The following is a 23,490-nucleotide window of genomic DNA, read 5'->3' as shown; positions in this document are numbered from 1 at the left end:
AGGAGCAGATACAAACAGGGGAGTGCACACACATCAATGATAGCAACAATAACCGACGGTCAGACTAACAAACACAGGAACTTATAAAGGGGCAGATAATTGGGGAGGACAGGTGAACACAATGACTAATCAAACTGAACTAGGTCAAAGGGGAAAACAGAAAACCCGACACGGAACAGTCACAGGGGAAAACAGAAAACCCGACATGTAACAGTAGCAGTGAAAGTAGATACCAAAATGCCGAAAAATATTACCAAGAGGTAGGATGTAAATAATAAACAAAAGGGGACCTAACACTGAGCCTTGGGGAACTCCGTGGTGTAATGGGGATGAGAATGACTTGATGTTTTTCATTGATACAAATTGTTTCCTGTCAGTGAGATATGAGTTGAACCATTTTAGAGCAGTACCAGTGACCCCAGTGCTAGCCAAACGCTCGAGTAAAACTGGGTGCGAGATGGTATCAAAGGCGGCACTGAGGTCAAGGAGAATGAGAATGGAGAGAAGACCGGAATCAGCTGCACGGAGTAGATCATTTGTGATTTTAATTAAGGCTGTTTCAGTGCTGTGTTTAGAACGAAAACCGGATTGAAATGGCTCAAACAGATTGTTATTTTGAAGATGATTCTGAAGCTGTGTTGCAACAATACGTTCAAGAATTTTGGCAGTAAAAGGTAAATTAGAAATAGGACAGTAATTATTGAAGTCTTTTGGATCTAAACCAGATTTCTTAATTATAGGCGTAACTGAAGCAGTTTTAAGTGATAATGGAACAATACCAATGGACAACGAAGAATGAACTATGGCAGTAAGGACAGGAGAGAGTGTGGAGAGACATGATTTAACAAGAAATGTGGGGAGTGGATCAAGGGAGCAAGTAGATGGGCATGCTGAAATAATAATGTTACTGATTTGTTGGATTGATGGTAAAATTAAGTCAGAGAGTGTGGTGAGTGGTGATGTATGTACGTTATTAGTCCAACTGCAATCAAGGTGCGTTGAAAAGGATGTGGTTAGTTGTTTATGGATTGTGTCGACCTTGTTGTGCAAAAATTCCAAAAAGTATTGACATTGGGATACAGTAGTAAAGTGAAAAATGGTTTCTAATGGCTTAGTGAGTCCTTGGACAGTGGAGAAAAGTGCTCTGGTATTGAACTCATGATTATTAATTACATGTGTGTAATATTCAGATTTAGCAGAGTTTTTGTAGGTGGCAACATGGTCAGCGTACATTTGTTGATGGATAATAAGTCCAGTTTTATTAGAGAGACGTTCCAAGCGACGACATTCTTGTTTCAGTAAACGAAGACCAGAAGTGAATCAGGGGGAGGATTTTGTAAAAGTAAGAGTGCGGGTTCGAAAAGGTGCCAGGGTATCCAATACAGAAAGTAAAATGGTGTTGTATTAAGCAGGTGAACAGGGAAGGGGGATTGTAAATTGAAAGTAGACAGTGCCACAGAAAGTTCATTGTTCAAATCAGATGTGTTAAGTTTTTTAACATTTCGGAAGGATATGGTCGTTTAACTGAGCTGGATGTAGGAATGGAAATATTAAAAACTAAAAACTTATGGTCAGATATGGTGGTAGTGTGATGGTCTGGGGCTGTTTTGTTGCTTCAGGACCTGGAAGACTTGCTGTGATAAATGGAACCATGAATTCAGCTGTCTACCAAAAAATCCTGAAGGACAATGTCCGGCCATCTGTTTGTGACCTCAAGCTGAAGCAAACTTGAATTCTGCAGCAGGACAATGATCCAAAACACACCAGCAAATCCACCTCTGAATGGCTGAAGAAAACCAAATTAAGACTTTGGAGTGGCCTAGTCAAAGTCCTGACCTGAATCCTATTGAGATGCTGTGGCATGACCTTAAAAAGGTGGTTCATGCTCAAACCCTCCAATGTGGTTGAATTACAACAATTCTGCCAAGATGAGTGGGCCAAAATTCCTCCACAGCGCTGTAACAGACTCATTGCAAGTTATCGCAAACGCTTGATTGCAGTTGTTGCTGCTAAGGGTGGCCCAACCAGTTATTAGGTTTAGGGGTCAAGCACATTTTCATACAGGGCCATGTGGGTTTGGATTTTGTTTTCCCTTCATAATAAAAAACTTCATTCAAAAACTGCATGTTGTGTTTACTTGTGTTATCTTTGATTAATATTTAAATTTGTTTGATTATCTGAAACATTTAAGTGAGTAAAATTAAAAATCAGGAAGGGGGCCAACACTTTTTCACACCACTGTAAATTTTTATCAATGAGGCATTGTAGAACAGTTTTCACATAGGCTACATGCTCCTCCATGGAGTAGGAGTGGCTCAAGATGTCATCAATATACACTATCACCCAATGGTTGATCATGTCACGAAAAATGTCTTTGATGAATGACTGGAAAACAGGCAGACTATTAGCCAATCCAAAGGGTATAACAAGATATTCATAGTGCCCGCTGCTTGTGGCACAGACAGTCTTCCACTCCTCTACCTCTTGTATGCAGATTAAGTCGTAAGCTCTGTGCAGGTCAAGTTTGGTGAAGACATATGGGGCCACAGGGACCACAGGTAGTGTGTCCTCTGTCCATCTTGTCCACAAAGAAGTGTAGAAGAGTTGTATTAATCAAAATATAAATTAATCAAGTGTAACCAATGTGAATATACCCATTTCAAGTTGTATCAAGTTATTCTACTATTATAAAATTGTATCTGCCTGTGTGAGTAGAGGCCTGCAGAAGAATGGAATGTGCTGAGGTATGGTGTAAGATAAAGCTGCACATCTTGTTTTTGACACAGAACAGCCAGAGATTCAGATTTAGGATTCCAATCCCAGTGCACTCCCTCACCTGAATACTAATCGCATGCACCTGTCACCCATCAGTACACTCATCAAGCTGGCTTTATAAGCAGACTCATCACCTCACTCCTACATCCGGTCTCGTTGATGCGTATTGGACTCATTCCCTACTCCAACAAAGATTCCTAGTAAGACGTTCAGTGTGTTAGTTCCTTGTACTTACCTCCTGTGTCTTTCCAGCGTGTCCTCCTCATCTCCATCCTCTGTTCTTCCCTGTGTACTCCAGACGTGCTAGAGTGTGTGGGTTCCTCCCGTCATCCTTCCACAATATCCTGGTCCTGTGAGACGAAGTCTGCTATCACTCTCCTATTCATTACATCCCAAGTATCATCTAACAGTTTACTCACCTGCATTCCAGCACTTCCTATGGTGTTGTTAAATAAACTCCCTATGAACGATCATCTCTGTGTTCTGGGTATACTTCTGTAACAGTTTTGACATGATAGGGTCTCCTCCTTTAACGTAACGTAAACTGGGGTCCAGGAAGCAGATGGAGGCACAGCCAAAAGAAGATAAACAATGACATAGGAAATGTATAGAACACACCTTAAAGGAAAAACTGTATTAAAGGGTATGGAGACACGAACTCGAGAGATTGCTCTGCAGAGTTTTCTCGGTTTTATTGTCTCTGATAATAAAATCGAAATTCTGGTATCGAAACCCCAAGACTGAGAATGATTCCTAATAGCACCGGCAGGAGCCACCACAAATTGGCGTCACAAACAGGATTGGAAAGGAGCAGAGGGTGAAAGACCACATTGGGCTTAGTTGACGAGCAACACAAATTAAGTGGCCACTAAAAAGGTAGGCAGTTTATGCTTATATAATTAGTTTGTGTTGTTTGCTAGTTAGCCCTTGGTGGTAAGGACTCTTAAAAATTACTCTTCCAAATTTAAAGAACAAAAAAAGAGGTTTTGATTCCAGAAGAAATAATTGCATGCACAGATCTGTTTTACTGTTAAGAGGGCCTTGATGGATAGCAGTAAATGAGGGCAGACTGTGCATGCAAAAATCTGTGTTTACTGTCAAGAGGGCCTTGAAGGATGGCAGTGGACATTAAGCAGATATACATTGCATGCAATGGTCTGTGTTTATTGTTAAGTGGGCCTTGAAGGACAATAATTAACGTTAAGCAGATAAAGTAAAGAGATGCGTGCAAAGGCCTGCAACTACAGCTCTTTTGGCGAAAGGAAGGGTTACAGAGGTCTGCACGGGTAGGCAAAAATTCCTGCAGGGTGCTGCTTTTTTACAGTGTTGAGGAAGTGTATCAGTGAAAGAGCGAGTAGAACTGACAGGTCACTCAGGAAGAGTGTAGTGTAGTCTATTTTAATGTATGTGTCTGTGTGAGTGATTGTGGCTGTATGAGAAAATAAGCTCTGAATATGGTGGACCAAAGGTGTGCACCCCTCTTGGACCGTCACGTGAGTGTGGTCAGGTAGCGGAGATGGGCGCAGCTGGTGTTACGCTGGAGAAGAGTGAATGAGTGTATGAAGCCCTATCTAAAAAAGAGACAAGAATGAATGTTATTTAAAAAAAAAAAAGTGTTCCAAGATATGGACTTTGCAGATTATTGAAATAATACTAGATTAATTAAAATAAGATATACATTTATGATTATAATGACGTCATAATAGATTAATAAAAATATTGCATGTGCTTAAAACTTTATTTCTTATATCTGAAGATGTCTTAAATGTGTATCTTGTTATCCCTGTGTAACAGAAGTGGTCTGGACACAGAGGATTAGTAAATAATGCAGGATGTTTATTTATTCAGCAGAGGAGTATATGGCAGTATGACGGTGAGTAGAGACTTGAGGCTGTAGGTGAAGCAGAATGGATATACTGATGGATGTTGTATCTTGCTAGGAACTCGTGGAGGACTGAAGGCAGCACACACCCCAGATGGACGATGGAGACAATGGAGGATGATCGCTGGAAGAAGACGGACGAGGGAGACACTGAGGGACCACGAAGGAGAGGAGCAGGAGATAATCACGTTAGCAAGTAGGTATCAGGTGAGTAACAGCGAAGAGCTGAGAGTCCACTTCGAATTGTCGAGATCGGACACTGAACTGGCGTGGGGTGTGTGCTTAAGTAGTGCAGGTTTGATTGGGTGCTGATGAGGTGCAGGTGGTGTGATTCAAAACTCAGGTGACAGAGATCGCTGTGATGGATTGGTCATGGAGCACGGCCGATCTGTGACATTACCCCCCTCTCCTCTGGACCGTACCCCTCCCAATCTACAAGGTATTCCAGTCGACCACCACGGCGTCTGGAATCCAGGATTGTTCTGACCTCGTAGATGGCTCCATCCTCCAGAATCAGCGGGAGAGGGGGTTCAGCACTCGGACCAGGCTCTGTGGAGACAGGAGAGTGATACCGTTTTAGGAGGGAAACATGGAAGGTGGGATTAATTCTGTAATGTGCTGGTAAATTTAACTGAAAGGTGACCGGGTTAATCTGTCTCCGAATGGTGAAGGGGCCAACGAATCTGGGAGCAAGCTTTTTGCAAGGCGCATCTTGATGTCCCTTGTGGACAGCCAGACCTTCTGTCCTGGTTGGTAGGGAGGAGCATTGGACCTACGAAGGTCTGCTGTCACCTTGCGCCTGCGGATAGCTCGTTACAGATGGTGGTGTACATTGTCCCAGACCCTCTCGCTCTCTCAGAACCAGTAATCCACCGCCGGGACATCCGAGGGTTCCTGGACCAGGGGAACGTGGGTTGCTGGAAGCCGAGCACGCACTGGAAGGGAGTGAGTAAAGTAGCAGGCTGACGAAGGGAGTTTTGGGCATACTCGGCCCAGCCAAGAAACTGGTTCCAAGAGTCCTGGTGGCCATGGCAGAAGGTTCGCAGGAAGCGTCCGATTTCTTGGATCTTCCTCTCCGTTTGCCCATTTGTCTGAGGGTGGTAACCAGACAATAAATTTACGGTCACACCTAGAAGTTTGAAGAAGCTATTCCATACTCGGGAGATAAATTGGGGGCCTCTGTCTGACACTATGTCTTCATGTAAGAGTGCTCTGCACACAGCAGACTGTTGTTCTGAGGCAAGGGCTGCTTATATCATGCAAATTAGGATCCATGCACCTTTGTAAACCTAAGCTGCATTGTCAACAACAAGGCTATTTTTCCATCAATTTCTTTGGGTGGGTGTGGGAGGGGTGAGATGCTAGGGGGTAGACAAACTCATTTAGCACTGCATCAGCCCAGCCAATAATTGTTTCTGAAGTTAGACGAAGGGGGATATGGGGAATGAACCATCTCGGCAGCGGAGGGGGGAGTAGCAGTGAGCAGACAGCTTATCCAATAATATAAACTCCTCATGCTGTCTCGCATGAAGGGATCATCTTCTTCTCGTCTTCAACTCGGCGCAAATGTTTCATGGTTAAAATCAGGCTCAAGTGAAAGAGAAAGATTCCAATATCCAAAAGTATATAGCACTCAGCGCAGGCTATATATAGAGGCTGGCCCTCCCGCACTTGATCTCCATTGACTATTGCAGTGCAATAAAAACTGTCTGAGCTCGATCGTTTTCCGGGGTCATAGGATGGAGGACGGAGGAGCGAGGAAGCAAGGAGGGATATTGAGAAGCACTCAGTGTTATTCAATCAGGCTTCAGCATTTCAGAGAAAGGGTGTTTCACCAATGCATCAGCTTTGATGTAATGTCGAAAGAAATGCTTGGCTGTTGTGTGAAGGTAATTTCATCCATTACACAAAGTTGCATGTTTATCACGAGGTTTAATTAAATAATTTATTAATGATCTATTTATTGATGCTGTCTGTCTTGAATATCCAATATAGCATTGTTCCCATAGCAGAAATGTAAAGCACGGTGTGATGGAAATATTTTATGATATTTCAACATAGAGGGTTCAGAAAAGTGCAGACTAAGGATGCGCAGATCAAAGGCCATGTCTCTATGATTAAATAGAATTGTCAGTGATGAAGTCAGATTAGTATTGGGAATTTCCATGACAGTTTTGGCGAGCCAGACCAGGAGGATCTTCCCTTCATCGGCAGGAAAGAGAAGCTTTTTCTTCATGAAGGGAGAGACGGTGAATACTTACCACGCACGGCTAAAAACAACTGTCGATGAAAGTTCTGGTCCTCCAGAAGAAACTGATAACTCAGGAATACTAAAACATAATTTTGTGAATGGACTCCTTCCTGATTTGCAAAAAGCAGTAAGACTGACATGCATAGGTTGGGAGGCACAAACCTGGAGTCCAGCTGTGGACCAGAGGTCAAAAGGCCAAGACCGAGGCCGAGGCTGAGGTCGATGGACTGAGAAAAGAAGGTAAGGTCACAACAGCCAAGAAGACCACCAGAATATTCCATCTCCAAGAAGCCATCAAGGAATATCATACTAGTGGAAAACTTCTGCCGAACATTGTCACAATTGTGGTGAGAGAAGAGATTGGGCCAAGGATTGCCCAAGAGAGAGAAAATATAATCTCACATGTGAGCCAATTCCTCCTTTCCTTAACAACCCTTGGTTTCCATCATCAAACGTGAGAGACCATGAATAGGATAAGGTGGGAGACACTCTACTACAAAAACTACTACAAATAACTGATAACCCAAGACAAAATCAAATAATGACTATTCAAGTTGAAGGACTTTCATCACTCTTTTTGGTGGACACAGGTACCACATTCTCTATGATCACTGAAGAGACTGCTTTAAAACTTCCAAATTTAACTTATTCTGGCAAAACCCAAACAACATATGGGTTATCTGGCATACCATTGGTCGATAAGTTGACTATGCCATTAAGGGTAACAAACAAACTGAAACAAGTGACCCATTCTTTACTGGTTTCTGAAATATGCCCTGTAAATCTATTGGCTAGAAATGTTTATCCAAATTGGAATTGATCATTTTCATTTCAAATGATTGTATGGAACTGTTTTATTCTGGAGATGCTTTTATACAAATTATGCCAAACTGGTATTACAATTGGGCTTTAACTCTTCTTTTTTTTTTGGATCCATACTCTTCTTACAAACAAATGTTGCCAGATTTAGAAAAAAACACCTCATCTGCATTGTACCTCATGGTTTGTAGGACAGGATAGGAACAATGCATATGAGGAGAAATGGTTTAATGGACAACCAGGAAAAAAATTAATCTTGATTTTCTGTTGGTATCCCAGCAATTCTCTGCATTTTATTAAACTAACTAAACTAACCTGCTCAGTCTGCTCTCTTACATTAGACACCAGTCCAGTCCTACGTCTCAGTGGGAAAGAAGCATGGTTCATGGGCCAATGTGGGGATTTGGCTCACTATCCAGTATCCAGTAAAAAAAAAAAAAAAAACTGGGAACTGGACTTGGGATAGTAGTAGGAAACATTACATATACCAAGAGGGGGTCAAATCAAATGCTGCAATGCAGGCAATCGAGGTTCAGAGGGTTTGTAGTGAGGAGAGAATAAAACCCAAATTTGATTCCAAAATTGCTTCAGATTTCTTGGTAGGAATTCCAGACACTCAAATGTTCATGTGGCATTAGTAGGAAAAGAGACAATTATACAATCATACCCTTCCAAAATTCTCCTATTCTACTGGTGCAGAAGGCATTAGGAGGATGGAAATTTGTACATGATTTGTGATTAGTTAATGGAGCCATACAGCCGCAAATCTCCAATTATACCAAATCCAATTACACCAAATCCAATTTTGTCTGAAGTGCCTAACAATGCTACATATATATATCTGTCATTGATTTAAAGTAGCGAATGCAATTTTTTCTCATTTCCAGTCCACCCAGACACTGATCTGATGCTGTGTTCTCCCAACAAAGCCACCTGTGAGATCGATCTGCGCACATTACTGTGTTTTTAGCAGAGAATGGCCAAAAATGGACAAAATAAAAATTTCAGTTAATACAGCAGGAAGTTAGATACCTTGGTCACCTCATTTCAGAAAAAAGGTAGGCTAGGATTTGAACAAAGCAGTCCAGAAATTACCGAAACCCGTTACAAAATCACAAATTATGTAATTCTGGGAGTTACGGGATATTGTAGGCCATGGATCCAAGACTATGCAAAAACTTCAAATATTTAACAAGGAGCAGCTTAGGTTTACCCAACCATTCAAAATGTTTGAGCTCTTTGTTTGAAAAAAAATTGGGGTTCATGCCGGAAGTTCTAACACAACCCCACGGAAATCGTCATCAACCATTCAAGGATAACTCCAAATGATTAGACACTATTGTACGTGGAACACCTCAGTGCCTTCGTTCGGTAGAAGCTGTTTTGTGTGCTCAATCTTGGTGATATTTCATCCTTTAACTGTTTGTTCCATATGCAGTGCTGATGCAGTCATTCACTGCATAGGCAGAACTCACACCAACGTTTATTGAAATTCAAAATATGGCTAATGGTTAGGAGAGAAAACATTGGTCAGCGGGGGGGTACAAAATGTAAAGATGGAGTATGGAAAAATACAAAGGCAAAAAGGCATTTCCTACCAAAACAATTCCTACCAATTTTTGCTAAAAGGTCTCATGGGATAGGCCATGCCTCAAAACTAGCAATGAATGATCTAACTGGGATTTCCTGGAGAAATTCTGTCACAACTGTTACATCTGCACAGCAAATAACGTGGGAAGACACAGTAAGCCACAAACGTACCCCGCCCACCCCACATTAGAATTTATTTTTCAGCACTTCATTGAGTTGACACCAGGCCAAGCTTATAAGTATTGTTTTGTAATTGTTGATATGTTTTCAAAGTGGCAGAATTTCAGAGTGTTTTCCCAAGTAGAAAAGCTGATGCTACCGCTATAACAAAAGCCTTAATAAGAGAAGTTATTCCAAGGCAGAGTCCCAATGGGTACCAGAAAGATTGTCCAGTGATGATGGGACACATTTTGTAATTCACAGAGTTGAAAAAGGCGAATCAGATTTTAAAAACCAAATTATGAAAAATCATAGCCGAAACAGGAATGGCATGGGTTCAAGCCCTACCAATAGTCTTGATGATCATGAGAGCCCGAAAAGGCACCAAGATAGCCCTCAGCCCACATGAAATTCTTACAGGTTGACCGATGCAGTGAGAATCGAGCCTTCTCCCCAAGAGGGCCTTGCGGGCAGAGATGGACAGTTGAGAAGTTATGTGATGTCTTTGACTAAATCTATCAGCTCTATCCAGTCACAGGTGAAAGCCTCTTTTTACCGGTTCCAGGTGACACACCCCAACATTCCTACAAGCCAGGAAAATGGACTGAAACATCTTGAGCGATGAAGCTGTTGAGACATCTGTAGGGCTGGCTAGATGAGCATTAGCTCTGAGATTGACTGTGGGCCAGCAAAGTGATCAGATTGAGTTTGATGATCATATTATCTACTCCAGTGCTAATTCTGATAGCTATGCTGATTTACTTCCAGTCAACTAGAATGTATAGGCCTACTACAAAAGAACAAATGATTGAGCTGGATGGAGATGTCTTCGATACTTGGAAAGAAGAAAGAACTGAAGATGATGTCAGATGATTTTAGAATGAAACTGTAAGTAGGGGAAGATGGAGGTCAAAAGCAAATCATTTATTCATTTTAAGAGATAACCAGATTTGAGAATGTGACCGTGTAAAAAACGATCAGAGGGGGGAATGTGATGGAAATATTTTATGTAATGGCCTCAGGGGGAGTCAAAAGGGTATATTCATCATAGAAGGTTCAGAAAAGTGAAGAATAAGGATGCTCAGATCAAAGGCCGTGTCTCTATGATTAAATAATCTATATTCGGTGTGTCTATTTACACTAAGTGCAAATAGCCCATCTTGTTGGCTATTTACACTAACTCCGCCCACTAACGTGTGATTGGGTTAGTCAACAATAAAAAAAGAAGTTAGTTCAACATCAGTTTCAGTGGCGTAGTTGGCAAGGCACATGCTTTTTGACGCGATCGACCCGAGTTCGAGCCCACCTTCTGCCAAACATTTTTTTCCCCTTTTCATATTTCATATCGCATCAGAAAGGCATTTATTTTCAATAAAAATGAAGGAAATAATCAAAAAGTTTAAAATAAAGTATCGGGTAGGGTTAGGGTAGGTGTAGGGAGGACTTTATTGTCCCAATAAGGTGGCATAGATTTAATAAATTTGAATTAAAATTATAATTTACACTCAGTACGTTATTATTGCGTAGTGTTTTATAATGTACTACAATACTGAGGTGCAGATAATTGCCACTATTTGCAATAAGTAGTATAAATAGCAGAAAATCTTGCTATTTTAACACAGTGTAAATTGAATCTTTTGCTATTTGCACTTAGTGTAATCAAGTGTACAGTAATGTGATTTTATAGAAACTGTCTTTAACTGGTTAAAGGACCATTCTATTGAGGCTTATGAATTTGAACTGATGAGCACAGTTTGCAGTCAGGAAGAGCTTTATATATATATATATATATATATATATATATATATATATATATATATATATATATATATATATATATAGTATTACATTCAAGCATATGATCCTCTAAATGCATTTGCTTTATGATCTTCCTTTTGGTTCACAATAGTAACGATGTAGTAAATTGTTAACTCTAAATAGACAGAGCATAGGACCTAAGTCGTTGTATCATCAGTGGAAGAAAAACCGATCCACCTTAATATTATTGCTTGCTTATATTAAAATTACAGGAAACTGCATTTCCTGTGCACTTCTAAGTATTGTTGTGATAGCTTAAGTGTCTGTGGCTTGTAAGTATGATTCTGAGCTTCAGCATTTCACACATCAGTTGAGCTGAAGTGAAGTGCATTTAACACTTTTCTCTGTCATGCACACCACTTTGGGACTTCTCATAAGAGAATCAAACTTAGGCTACTGTAGCAATAACCGCACTTGTCCTAGTTGCTATATCAAAATATTTGAGCCTCACAAGAGCATCATCATCATGATGTCAAAACTAGTGCTGTTGCAATGGATTTTTTTTATTTTATTTATTAAGGTGATTCATAATGCAAACATAGTTATATGCTGTTATATGCATATCATATGGTTGTGCATGCATATCATATGGCTGTGCATGCTTATATCCTTGTATCTATCTATCAAGATCTTGCTCCAAGTGCACATTTTAGAACCACATTTAAAATTCATTAATTTATTTCTTTGTTTTGTTTTAGTTATGTAGGGTTAGGTTAGATTAGGCTAGTGATTAAAGATGTAGCAGCGCCTCCGCCCCTTCAAAACGCACATTTACGTCCTCTCGCGACGTCACAGTAATCCACAATTGTGATTGGCTGCTGCAGAAAGGAGGGTCTAATCTACAGCGCCTAGGAAGAAGAAGACGGCCATCTTCGTGAGGTCGCAGGCCTTTGTGGTGAGTTTTATTGGTGATTTTAAAGAGAAATCGCTGTATATTCTTTACCAGAAAGGCAGCCAGCATTTTTATCGAATAGCATTGGCTTATACTGGTTTCAGATGACCAACTTGTTATTTATCGCCTCAGGTATCGGCTGTTTTAATAGCCTGCTATGTAGTTATCTAAAGACGACACTATATATCGAGATATATTGATACGGGCGATAGTCGGCTGCCTGGAAAACTGCTAAAACAGAAAAGTTTATGATATATGGCTTTTAAACCATCCTGCGGACTGTCAGCAAATAATTGCCACGAAATTTGAAGTAAATCAACTCAGGAAAACGTGTTAGGTCTGGAGGACCTTCTCAAGATAAATGAATAAATAAATTAGTCGATGTGATGCATATCTTGAAGTTTCCTCAACATGCAGAATTTATTTTTGTATTATTAGTTCTTTATTATTATTGGTGTTGGCGTTATTTTTTTATCATTTTACGTTATTACATTATTATACAGTATTTATATCATTTATTTATTTTACATTTAACTGCATCTTATTGACATTTTATTTGATCTAAACTAATTTAATTAGATCATTAAAAGTGCTGGGATAAATTTGTGTGATTAAAAAAAAAAGTATGTTATGAGGGGGGGGGGGGGGGGGGGGGGGGGGGGGGGTGATAAAAGTTAACCAGCCCTGTAGTGCACATGTGGTGTTATTTTTTACAAATTTGTTTAAAATGATGTTTTTGTTTTTCCCTAGATGCCAAGACATTGTTCTGCTGTAGGTTGCAAGTCACGTGACACAAAAGACATTAGGAAATCTGGGATCACTTTTCACAGGTGTGCATAGATATTTCCAAATCAGTAGTTAAATGTATTATTATATGCTTTTGATCCATCAGTTGAGAACCACTGCTATACACCATGTCCAGATTTACAGAGATGTTTATGTGGTTTCATTTTGATTAAGCATTAAAAGGCTCATTTTCATGGTAACAACTGCAATAAAACGTGTATGTAATGACTCAGCCTTCAGTGTGTAGTCTGATAGTTTGTATACTACCATGCTATAATGATTAACATCTGCCTCCTAGTGACCAATTCACTCAACTACATGTTTGCATTCCCATTTCAACTCACTGTGAGTTTTCTTGTTTTATGTCAACAAAAGCAGTATAATGTGTCTCAACAGTAGTTCCTCAGGGGGGCAATTAAATGATCTTAACTTGTTAATGTTGTTTATTATGTTGTCCAGATTGCCAAAGAAGGGAAACCCTCGACGCACAACTTGGATTATCAACTCTCGTCGCAAAGGCCCTGAGGGAAAAGGACAGTGGGACCCCCAGAGTGGATTCATCTATTTCTGCTCTAAACACTTCACCCCCGATAGCTTTGAACTCTCTGGTGTCAGGTCTGCAATTAATTACTCTCTTCAGAGTCACTGAAGCAATGACCAAAACAAGTTTTAGGTTCATTTTGTTGTTGAAATACAATATATTAGAAGGAACAATGTTTTTTTACTTTCTCTTTTTTTTTTTAGTGGCTATCGCAGGCTGAAGGATGATGCCATTCCCACTGTATTTCAAATTCAGCCTCATGAAAGAGGAAATGCAACAAAACGGAGAGGCAGACCTCGAAATGTGGACAAACATATCAGGTATTTTCCATAAAGCTGCAAATAAAAATCACCTCTTTCTAGTGTGCTTTCTCTTGTTTCTCTCTGTGCTTGTAGTGTACTTCAAATTGAAACTTGACTGTTTCTTAACACGCTTAAGTACACTTAAAAAAAGTGCACTTTACAATAATATCAAATAAATGTTTTACTTTAAAGTACATTTTATACCATTATGTTTTAATAATCTTGTGTTGTGCACCACTTATTTTGGTGTGTTAACTAACATATTAAAGCACAAGTACTTTATTTCAACTGTAGTGTGTTACTTGATATTACATTTAAAGTTAGTATATTTTAAATGTACTAAATTGTCAACTTTAAAATTTAGATGTGTAATTACAGATATAAAAACATTTTAATAGAAATGGCATTCAAATATTATTTTAGTTTATCATTGTCAGGGTATTCAGCAGTCCAGTTTAACCATATTTCAAAGACAAAGTAATTGAAATTACTTTTAAATATGTGACCCTGAACCACAAAACCAGTCATAAGCCACCAGTTTATTCATTGAAGCTGAATAAATAAGCTTTCCATTGATGTATGATTTGTTAGGATAGGACAATACTTGGTCGAGATCTGAGGATCTGAGGGTGCCAAAAAATCTAAATATTGAGGAAATTGCCTTTAACGATGTCCAAATTAAGTCCTTAGCAATGCATATTACTAATCAAAAATTAAGTTTGATATATTTACAGTAGGCATAAAAGAAAAATCCATGCAATATATTATTGGCTATTGCTACAAATATACCCGTGTTACTTATGACTGATTTTGTGGTCCAGAGTCGCATATGTACTTACTCAAAAAAGCACTCTTGATGTCAGCTAATTGCATTTAAACTATAATAATTAATAAGCAAATAGGTGTACTGCTAGATTCTGTTTGCAGGTATATTCCAGGGCTCGCAAAATCGCTAGCCCGACGTCCCGGGGCTATTGTGTTTTCCAGTCGGGCTACCAAAATGTATCACTGCCCTGCCCGACGGGCTACCTTAAATACGGGGCTCCCACGCAGTGTTCCCTCTAAGCTGAGCGCGCGCGCGACCGTGCTCTTCTTCCACCGCGGCCGCGCAGAAGAAATTATGTGCCTCACAAAAATGAGTTGGGAAGCCATTTGATTGAATGCCGCCAGTAAAAGGGAAAGAATAGCAATGCTCGGGCAAACCGCTATAGAGCTGATGTCACGACAGAGTTAGAGCCGGTGAATGCGGTTTGCAGGTTTCATAGAAAGAGAACGATATGCACCAAACGAGTCGCTGTAGAAACTGAATACTTCAATGGTTGCGGTGCGCTCAACACGAGAGACAACGCAAACGCAATGACATGTGAAATAAAACATCCTCATGTATTAAAGAAGAGTGGCTTGATTAAGAGCTGGAAATAGCAGAGGATGGGTAACAAAACTCTGAAACATGTTCAGTCACACACAAGAGTATTGTACAAACTGTACTTCATAACGATGTTTAGACAGCTATAGAAGAATTCATATGTTCATGTTTTTTTATATATTTAACTTACAGATATCATCTTAAGTTTTGCTTCAGTTTCTATTCTATTCTATCAGTTTAAATAGTTTGTTTTGATATATGTTAGGCCTATATCATAGACTCAAAAACAAGGTCAATTATTTATCAGGTTTTTGACTTTGAGTCTCTTGCTCATCAAGGCTGTATTCATTTCAAAAATACAGAAAAAAAGTGATATATTATTGCAATTTCTAATATTGGTTTCCTATTTTAATACCTATACTTTAAAATAGCATTTATTCCTGAGATCAAAGCTGTATTTTCAGCATCATTACTCCAGTCTTCAGTGTCCCATGATCCTTCAGAAATCATAATAATATACTGATTTATTATCAGTGTTGAAACTGTTCTGCTGCTTCATATTTATTTGTAACCTGTTACTTTTTTCTTTGATTAATAAAAAGTTTAAAAGAACAGAATTTATTCAAAATAGAAATATTTTCTTACAATAGAAGTCTTTGCTATCAATTTTATCCATTTAACACATCCTTGCTGAATAAAGTTTATTTAACTTTCTTTAAACTTTTTTAAAGTATCTTTAAAAAAGAAAGAAAAAAATGTCTGACCCCAAACTTTTGAATAGATTATATTGTAACACAAAATCTCCATTTTGACTAAACGCTGTTCTTTTTAACTTTTTATTTTTAAAAAATTTCACAGGTCCCAAAAAATACAGTATAAAAATATAAAAAAGCAGTATAACTGTTTCCAACATTGATTAAAAATCAGCATATTAGAATGGAAGGATCATGTGACTCTGAAAATACTGCTTTGCTTCACAGGAATTAATTACATTTGAAAGTATATTAAAATAGAAAACATTTATTTTAACTTGCAATAATATTTCACACTATTATTTTGTGAAATAATATTCAGTATTTTTTATCAAATAGATACAGCCTTGATGAGCAAAAGAAACTTCTTTAAAAAACTTTATTGATCCAAACTTTTGAACTGCAGTGTATTGTACTGTAAAAATGTTTTCTCAGGTAACCTAAAATTTACATCATTTAGTTACATCAAGGGTCAAATCAAATATAAATAGCACATTAAAGTTCAAAGTTACACACTTTTTTGTGTGCATGCTGTACAGGTCTGGTATAAAGCATGCTTTTGCTCAGGTGCCAGAAATGTCCGCTCAATAGAGAAAAGTTGTGCTCAGCAAGAAAAACAATTAGAGGGAGCATTGCTCCCACGGGTCCTTAAATTTGGTACAACTAAACTGACGAGTTTTTAAGGTTTTTAAATACGTTAAATGGTATAAGAAATAATTTTTCAAATTGCCTTAAATAGATTTTTAAGAATTCTGCAAATACCTTGTAAATAGTAAAATAAAACTCTTTCCTTGGTATTCGTTGATATTTGTGTATTGAAAATGTTTTTGATTGACATTTATGGTCTTTATTTTATTTGGGCTAGTTAAATTATTTCCGGGTTACCAAAATCTGAAGAGTACCTGCCCGAAGGGCTACCAGGGATTTAGAAATTTTGCGAGCCCTGTATTCTATTTAGTAGACTCTTTTTATAAAGTGTACATTTTCACAAACATTGTGTTTTTTTTTTAGTGTACATGGGTTTTTAACCTGTTTAAAATACTAAATGTTTATATTTTACACCAAATTTTTTCAGTGTCAAGAACTCCTCCAATAATGAGGACTCAGAAACCCAGGAGATCTTCAACAATGAGACAGTGGAGCAGAAAGTAGCAGAAAATGAGAGTGAAAAAGGCGAAGGGGAGGACAAGCCTCCTCCTCAGCCTTCATCTGAGGCTCCTCAAACCTCTGAAGAGACGGCACTAGATGACCAGCCGCCTGACCCCTCTTCTCCTCCTCGTCCACCTTCTCCATCCTGCTACATGAGACGTCTCCCGCCTCCTCCTGGATTTTACTTGCCCAAAGAGCACAACTACGCTCAGCTGTGCCCTCTAGTGTGGCGCAAGCGCTACGACAAAGCCATCGACAGCTTGGAAAAAGCACTGCGTCTTCTGAGTGCCGCTCGACGGCGGGAGAACCGCCTACGCCATGCATTACTGCGCCTCAGAGAGAACCGGCTCAGAAGCACGCTGTTTTGCACACGAGACGGAGCCAAAGGAAAGGAGGTCCGAGGAGGCAAGTTTTCAAGCTGGGCTGCTCAAAAGGGACAGGTGGCGAAGGTGGAGAGAGGTTGTAATCTTGAGGGATTGGAGGAGAGTGCGAGTGATGAAATAGACCTTCTGGCTGAGGGCTGGAACGGACAAGCACAGACGAAAGGAAAAGTCACTGGGGAAGAAGAAGAAGGGTGCTGCTTTTACTGCGGAAGAGACAATGAAGGAAACAAAGTAAGTGGATACAAAGAAGCAACTGTAGGACCTGATGAGGTTCAAGGATCCCATACAAGACATAAGCCAAAAAGAATCCAGGAAATCAAAAGGAAAGCCAAAGTGCTCAAAGAACAAAAGTCAGAGACCTCAAAGACTGATGTAGCGCCTGTGGAGGAACAAAGCTACTATTTATATTACTGTGAGAGCGCAGAGAACGAGGACACGATGCAGGTGGTCACCATGGAATTGCAACCGCACCAGCTGAGCACCGAGGAAGAGACATCTCTCGAGCTTCACAGCAATGTAGAAGAGATCCAGCAACTCGCTCTGCTGCATCCACAGACTGACATGCACACTGCTCCTGGGCCTGTTCAATACTCCACAGCACTACAGGAAACTTCTGCACCATTCCAGCTGCAGCAAATCCAACTGCTTCAGCCGCAACAAGGACTTCTTCTCCCTGACCTCAATGTGAAGGAAAAGAGCGAAATGGAGCAGGGACAGCAGTTCTTCTGGGTACAGGAAGGGACTGATGATCATGTCCTTCTGATGCCGGTTTCTGCCGAAGCGGGGGAAGGGAACAGGGTTGATGTTGAGACTGTGATTGAGACTGTGCAGCCTCAGGTGATATTGGAGAGATATCAGTCAAAGGACGCTGAAGAAAGGGATGGACTGACTGTCAAGTGTGATTCCACGGTATTAACAGCTACAGCGTGGGAAAACGGTCAGCTCACACATCAGTCGGACCTGAGGCCCACGGCAGACATCAGAGAGAGACTAAAGGAACATCTAGAGGGGTTTCAGCTTCAGCTTAGCAGCGAGTTTATTGACTGAACCGACCAACATGATGTGTTTTAATATTTTTTATTCTCCAATTACAGAACATGCACAGACTCTACCATTTGAGATATTACAAAGACATCAGCATCATTTTCATATGAAGGCCAATTATTGTTAAAATTGAATATGCTTGTATTTTAAATGAAAAGCCATAAATAATTAGAATTCAAGTTTGAAACATACTCCGTTATTCTTCCCTGTCTATATATACCCACAAACATGGATTACTGTAGTAGTGGGTTTTGAAGCAATTGTTTGTTCCCTCAACCATGATGATCAAGTTTTCCTTTCATAAAGAACTGACAAATATTAACTGATTAAATCAATTTTAATCTTACTAGACGAATAACAATAACACACATTATGTAAGTTCTTAAATAAAAACATGACTAGTATTGCACAGATAATAGAACTACTTAAAGTTTAACATATGGACATTGATTTAAATATATCCCAGGCCAGAGATTAATGGGCTCATCTCCTACCTTTTTTTTTCCTGCATGGATGCATTAAATTGATCAAAGTGACCAGACACGTATGCTCTTCTTTTGAACTAAAAGAAATCCTGACAAAAAACATGCATCACGCATTATTTTTAAACCACAAAAATAAATAAAATTAAAACTGTTGTCAATAATGATAATAAAAAAAAATGTTTCACCAAATCAACATGATTTGTGAAGGATAATGTGAAACTAAGGACTATGGATTATGCTGGAAATTCTGCTTTGCATCACAGGAATAAATGAAAATTTAAAATACATTCAAATAGAAGCATCATAAAATAAATGCAGCATTGGTGAGCGTAAGAGACTTCTTTCAAAACATTAAAAAAATGCACAGACCCCGGCTTTTGAATGATTATGTAAACATCCCAAGGAATTTGTCATTGCCACTGTCACCTTTAGGCAAGAATTGTTTTCTGAAAAAAATATGTATTGTAAATGTAAATTAAGGTGACTTCATTTAGATGTGAGTGCTTAAAGGATATGTTATGACTATTGAAATTTAGTTTGTCTTTTTTAAATTAAGAAAGCAAGAGAGAGCTGATTCGGTTTCTCTCTGGACATTCTGGGACTAAATAATGGAGTGAAAAAGAAACTGAGTTTCCTGCTGCTGCAGAAGTTCAGTTTGCCACAGGTTTGTTATTTTCTCACTCAGATTCTGAGCTTATGTTTCCAGATAACCTCAAATTAATATAAAGCCTATAAATCCACTCAGGGATCTTCTATTTCTGCCCATTTTATCTTATGTGAGGCGAATCCTTTAAACACTTTACCATGTCATATTGTGACTGTAAAGGTGAATCTGTATTGTCTGCACTGGTTGGATAAAGGAGTTAAAACATGTCCATGTGACTGGAAAGTATATTGCACTTATATGTGGATTTACATGTAACAATGGACAATATTACCATAACGGACCGTATTACCATAAAGTGAATTTCCTCTCATTAAATCTCAAAAACTCCCTTTCTGTGTTTACCATCACTCTTTCACTTATTTACAAATCCTATTTGTAAATAAAAAGCTTGATTCCTCGTCATTTGTCAATGTGACCTCCAGAGGGAGAAGATTTCTGCCCTTACTTCTGAAATATGAATGGATGCATTTGCATGTTATGTTACATTTTATTTAAGACTTAAATACATGTTTAAAAACGTAAAAAAAATTATATATATATATATATATAATAGACATTTTGTTACAAATGTATTATATAAAATGTATTAGGCCATAACATAAATTGGGCTATGTTGATCTTTAAATTTAGAGGGGACTAATGTCTTGCCCAAAAAAAAAAAAAAAAGTAGAATTGTCAGAATTGTTTCTCCACGAGGCGTCGCTCTTTATTAATTAATAGTGTAGCCTATGTTGTTGTCAAAAAGGACTCAACAGAACGATATTAATAGTATGAACACAGCAGTGCAGTTTAAAGCAGGATCTGAACAATATGGTGTATATTTTAGAAAGAAAAAAAATGCTAATTTAAAGCAGAAAGGCAATGGCCTTTGCATCTGGAGAATTACTGAACTACTGAAGTATTGTCATGAAAAAGCATTTGCCATGACATTTCAAGGAGGGCTATGGGTCTGTGTTGAATTGCTAATGTAATGCGGCAAGTAGGCTATTTGCTAAAGACAATTTGTCATTTAGAAGCATTTGCTATTCATAGCCCTTCGTAATTGGTTTCATGCCTTGGCAAGACCCACAGCAGCTAGTTACAACCTTACTTGGTTGTAATAATAATAATAATGTTATTTCATAAATGAATGTACATTTTATTGCTGACATTTTAAGGAACTTTCCGCCCGCTTCATCCAAATATTCCATATATTTCACAGTGGCAGATTGGGAAATGAAATTCGTTTTTTTTTTTTTTTTTACTGTTTATTGATCTTAAATACTGAACTTTAAAAAAAAAAATGCTTTCCTGTGCGTAAAAAAAACGTACTGTAGGCTACTAGTTCAAGAACAGACGCTCTTCGCTCTGATTGGTCAGTATGTAGAAAGCCCCGCCCACACATATCAGCCTATTTAAACGCACTCTGCACGCGCTTTTCTATGTTCAACACCTGCTAACAGTGGGACTCAATCAACAGGCTTTACTACCCACCAATGGTTGTTCAAGTGAAACCACGCATTCGCTACAGCAGCAAAACCATGGAAGGCAACCAGCAGAAAGTGGAGGCCAACATTGTGTTACTTGGAGCTGAGAGCGTTGGAAAGTCTGGTGAGTTCTACTGCAAATGTTGCCTGCTGTCTTCATGCATTGAGTCTGAAATAGAGCACTAACCACCTCTCCTTCACAGCTCTCACCGTGCGCTTTCTAACCAGGCGGTTCATAGGAGAATATGGAGATATAGGTAAGCATCATCTCTTACCGCGCTTGATCTCCAGGATGATTTGCAGTAAAATAGATTTTATTTTGCTTAACGGTTTATTTTCATCCACAGAATCAATATACAGCCATACTGACAAGATCGACGGGCGTGATATTTGTTTCAACATATGGGACTCACTTTGCCCGCAGGTAAGCATCTTTTTGCATATTCCGAGATAAAATAATAGCCTAATTAAAAGTGTTTTGCATGACATATGGCAAGCTATTTTTACATTAACTCCTTAAAATGAAGTACTAGCCTATCCATTGTATCTACTGATAAGTTATTAATTTTATAAAGTAGCCTAACGGCAATTGTACTTAATACTTGGGAAATATTTTTGAAAACTATACTACTAACTTTTGAGGATATTTGCTAGCAACTAAGCCATAAGTACTAGAACCTAAAGTAATAGTATAGGGTCAGCAACAATTGAAATGTGTGCTAGTCAGAAGTGAATAGAAGTAATGCATACATGTCTTGTTTCAGAATGGACAGGAGTCGGGATATATCAGCGACAGACAGCTGCAGTGGGCAGACGGCTATATCCTTGTTTACAGCATCTGTGACCGAGCAAGCTTCAATGTTGTGCGGCAACAAGTGCAGTGCATACGACAAGCCAAGCAAAAACTGGCCAGCACAGCTCAGATCATCATTGTGGGGAATAAGAGAGACCTCCAGCACAGGCGTACAGTGTCTAGTGAAGAGGGCCGGCTGCTGGCGCTCTCAGCGGACTGTGGGTTTTTCGAGGTCTCCGCTGCCGAGACGTACCACGGTGTGCTGATGGTATTTCACAAACTGTTTGAGCTCATCCGAGAGGCCAGGGCACTCAAGAAGGGCCCTGCAGGGTTCAAAGGTATCGTGAGGAGCATGTCGGCAGTATTTGGAAGGAAGCGGACTGAATAGTTTCCCCTCAAAGCGGTGGAAGAATCAGGGTTAAGCCTTTTATGGAATCCATATTGGAACAAAGACTGACTTTTGATCTCAACTGGATTTTTGCAAGTTGACAGTCTTAGAGCCATTCACAAAGTTCAGTCTGTGCTGTTTTTATTTGCTGGACAGACATCTTTGGCCATTGCATCGCTGTTTTTTTTTTGGCATCTCACACCATGAGCATCACTAAGTCGCCTGTCAAATTAAAAGTTCATCTTTTCATCTTCCAGTTCCATTTTTTGTTTTTTTTCATTCTGTTTTGGAATGCAGAAACATGTTCTGTGTGAATGGCACCTAATTCCTGAATGTTCTAAGAATTGTTTAAATTAGATTTAAATATACAAACAATACAGTCTCATTGCTCACTGTTTCAATATATAAATTGTCAGTACTTTGTACTGCTATCAGTTTTACTGTAGCTAATAAGTGCAATTGGTGGTTCAATCCTTAGTCCCTATGCAATTAAATGAGACCGATTCTAAAATGTGGCCTCTAACGTGTGATACATAAATATTGTAATGTAGCATTTCTGTGTTGAAATGTTCGTTTTTAACTTTTCTTGCCCTAAGTTGTCCATGTATTGGGGTCCTATAAAGTGCTACAGTCATAAATTGAAGCGATGTGGTAGCATGTTGGATTTCAAAATTATGCCCACTTTTGCCTTGGTTGATCTTTAAATGTGTTTTTGAAGTCCTAACGGTTTTATTCGATGCATTGATACACACTGTCAAACACAGATTGTTGTGTATATTGCAAGTGTAAAAACATATGCTTATATTGTTTTATAATAAAACATGCAAAAGATATTAATATCTGTATTGCTTTTTAAGGTAGTACTAGTCCAAATGAGCCATTTTTAGTATGTGACAAATACATTTTGCCAAATGCATAAACATGATACTTACAGCAGAAAGGTAGCCATTAGAATCTGCAGGTTGCCCATGTTTTAGATTTGGGATTGGCCTCGTTCCTCCCAGCTAATAGCTCTGACTTTAGTCGCCATTGACAATTGCGTGCGTCTTTTAATATGTTAATTCAACATAAGCTGGACAATGTTCTGCTCGTTGGATGAACAGCAACCACACATTTCAAACTTTACTGGATTCGCTGCTATCCACAAAGTTAGCAAGCAAATGTTCTAGAAAACTGACCTTG

General features: G+C 39.0%; 1 protein-coding gene across 3 annotated transcripts; it reads left to right on the top strand.

The window, feature by feature from the left end:
• The first annotated feature begins 12,135 nt into the window (after positions 1 to 12,135).
• Positions 12,136 to 23,143, top strand: LOC306884990 (ras-related and estrogen-regulated growth inhibitor-like protein). Of its 3 annotated transcripts, XM_079441286.1 has the most exons (8): positions 12,137 to 12,189; positions 12,937 to 13,016; positions 13,432 to 13,587; positions 13,717 to 13,833; positions 21,121 to 21,251; positions 21,331 to 21,384; positions 21,475 to 21,551; positions 21,892 to 23,143. In XM_079441286.1, the coding sequence occupies exons 2-8, from the start codon at positions 12,937 to 12,939 to the stop codon at positions 22,306 to 22,308; spliced, it is 1,032 nt and encodes a 343-aa protein (XP_079297412.1). In that variant the 5' UTR covers positions 12,137 to 12,189; the 3' UTR covers positions 22,309 to 23,143. The 3 variants fall into 3 exon arrangements, with proteins under 3 accessions (XP_079297410.1, XP_079297412.1, XP_079297411.1); XM_079441285.1 differs by lacking the exons at positions 21,121 to 21,251; positions 21,331 to 21,384; positions 21,475 to 21,551; positions 21,892 to 23,143 and adding exons at positions 13,271 to 13,317; positions 17,009 to 19,122 and having other exon boundaries at positions 12,145 to 12,189; XM_079441284.1 differs by lacking the exons at positions 21,121 to 21,251; positions 21,331 to 21,384; positions 21,475 to 21,551; positions 21,892 to 23,143 and adding an exon at positions 17,009 to 19,989 and having other exon boundaries at positions 12,136 to 12,189.
• Positions 23,144 to 23,490: the final 347 nt, after the last annotated feature.

The sequence above is a fragment of the Barbus barbus genome (genome assembly GCF_936440315.1).
Source record: "Barbus barbus genome assembly, chromosome: 19".
Lineage (NCBI taxonomy): Eukaryota > Metazoa > Chordata > Actinopteri > Cypriniformes > Cyprinidae > Barbus > Barbus barbus.
Note: the sequence above shows the minus strand (reverse complement) of the source record. Positions and strands in the feature narration are given on the sequence as shown.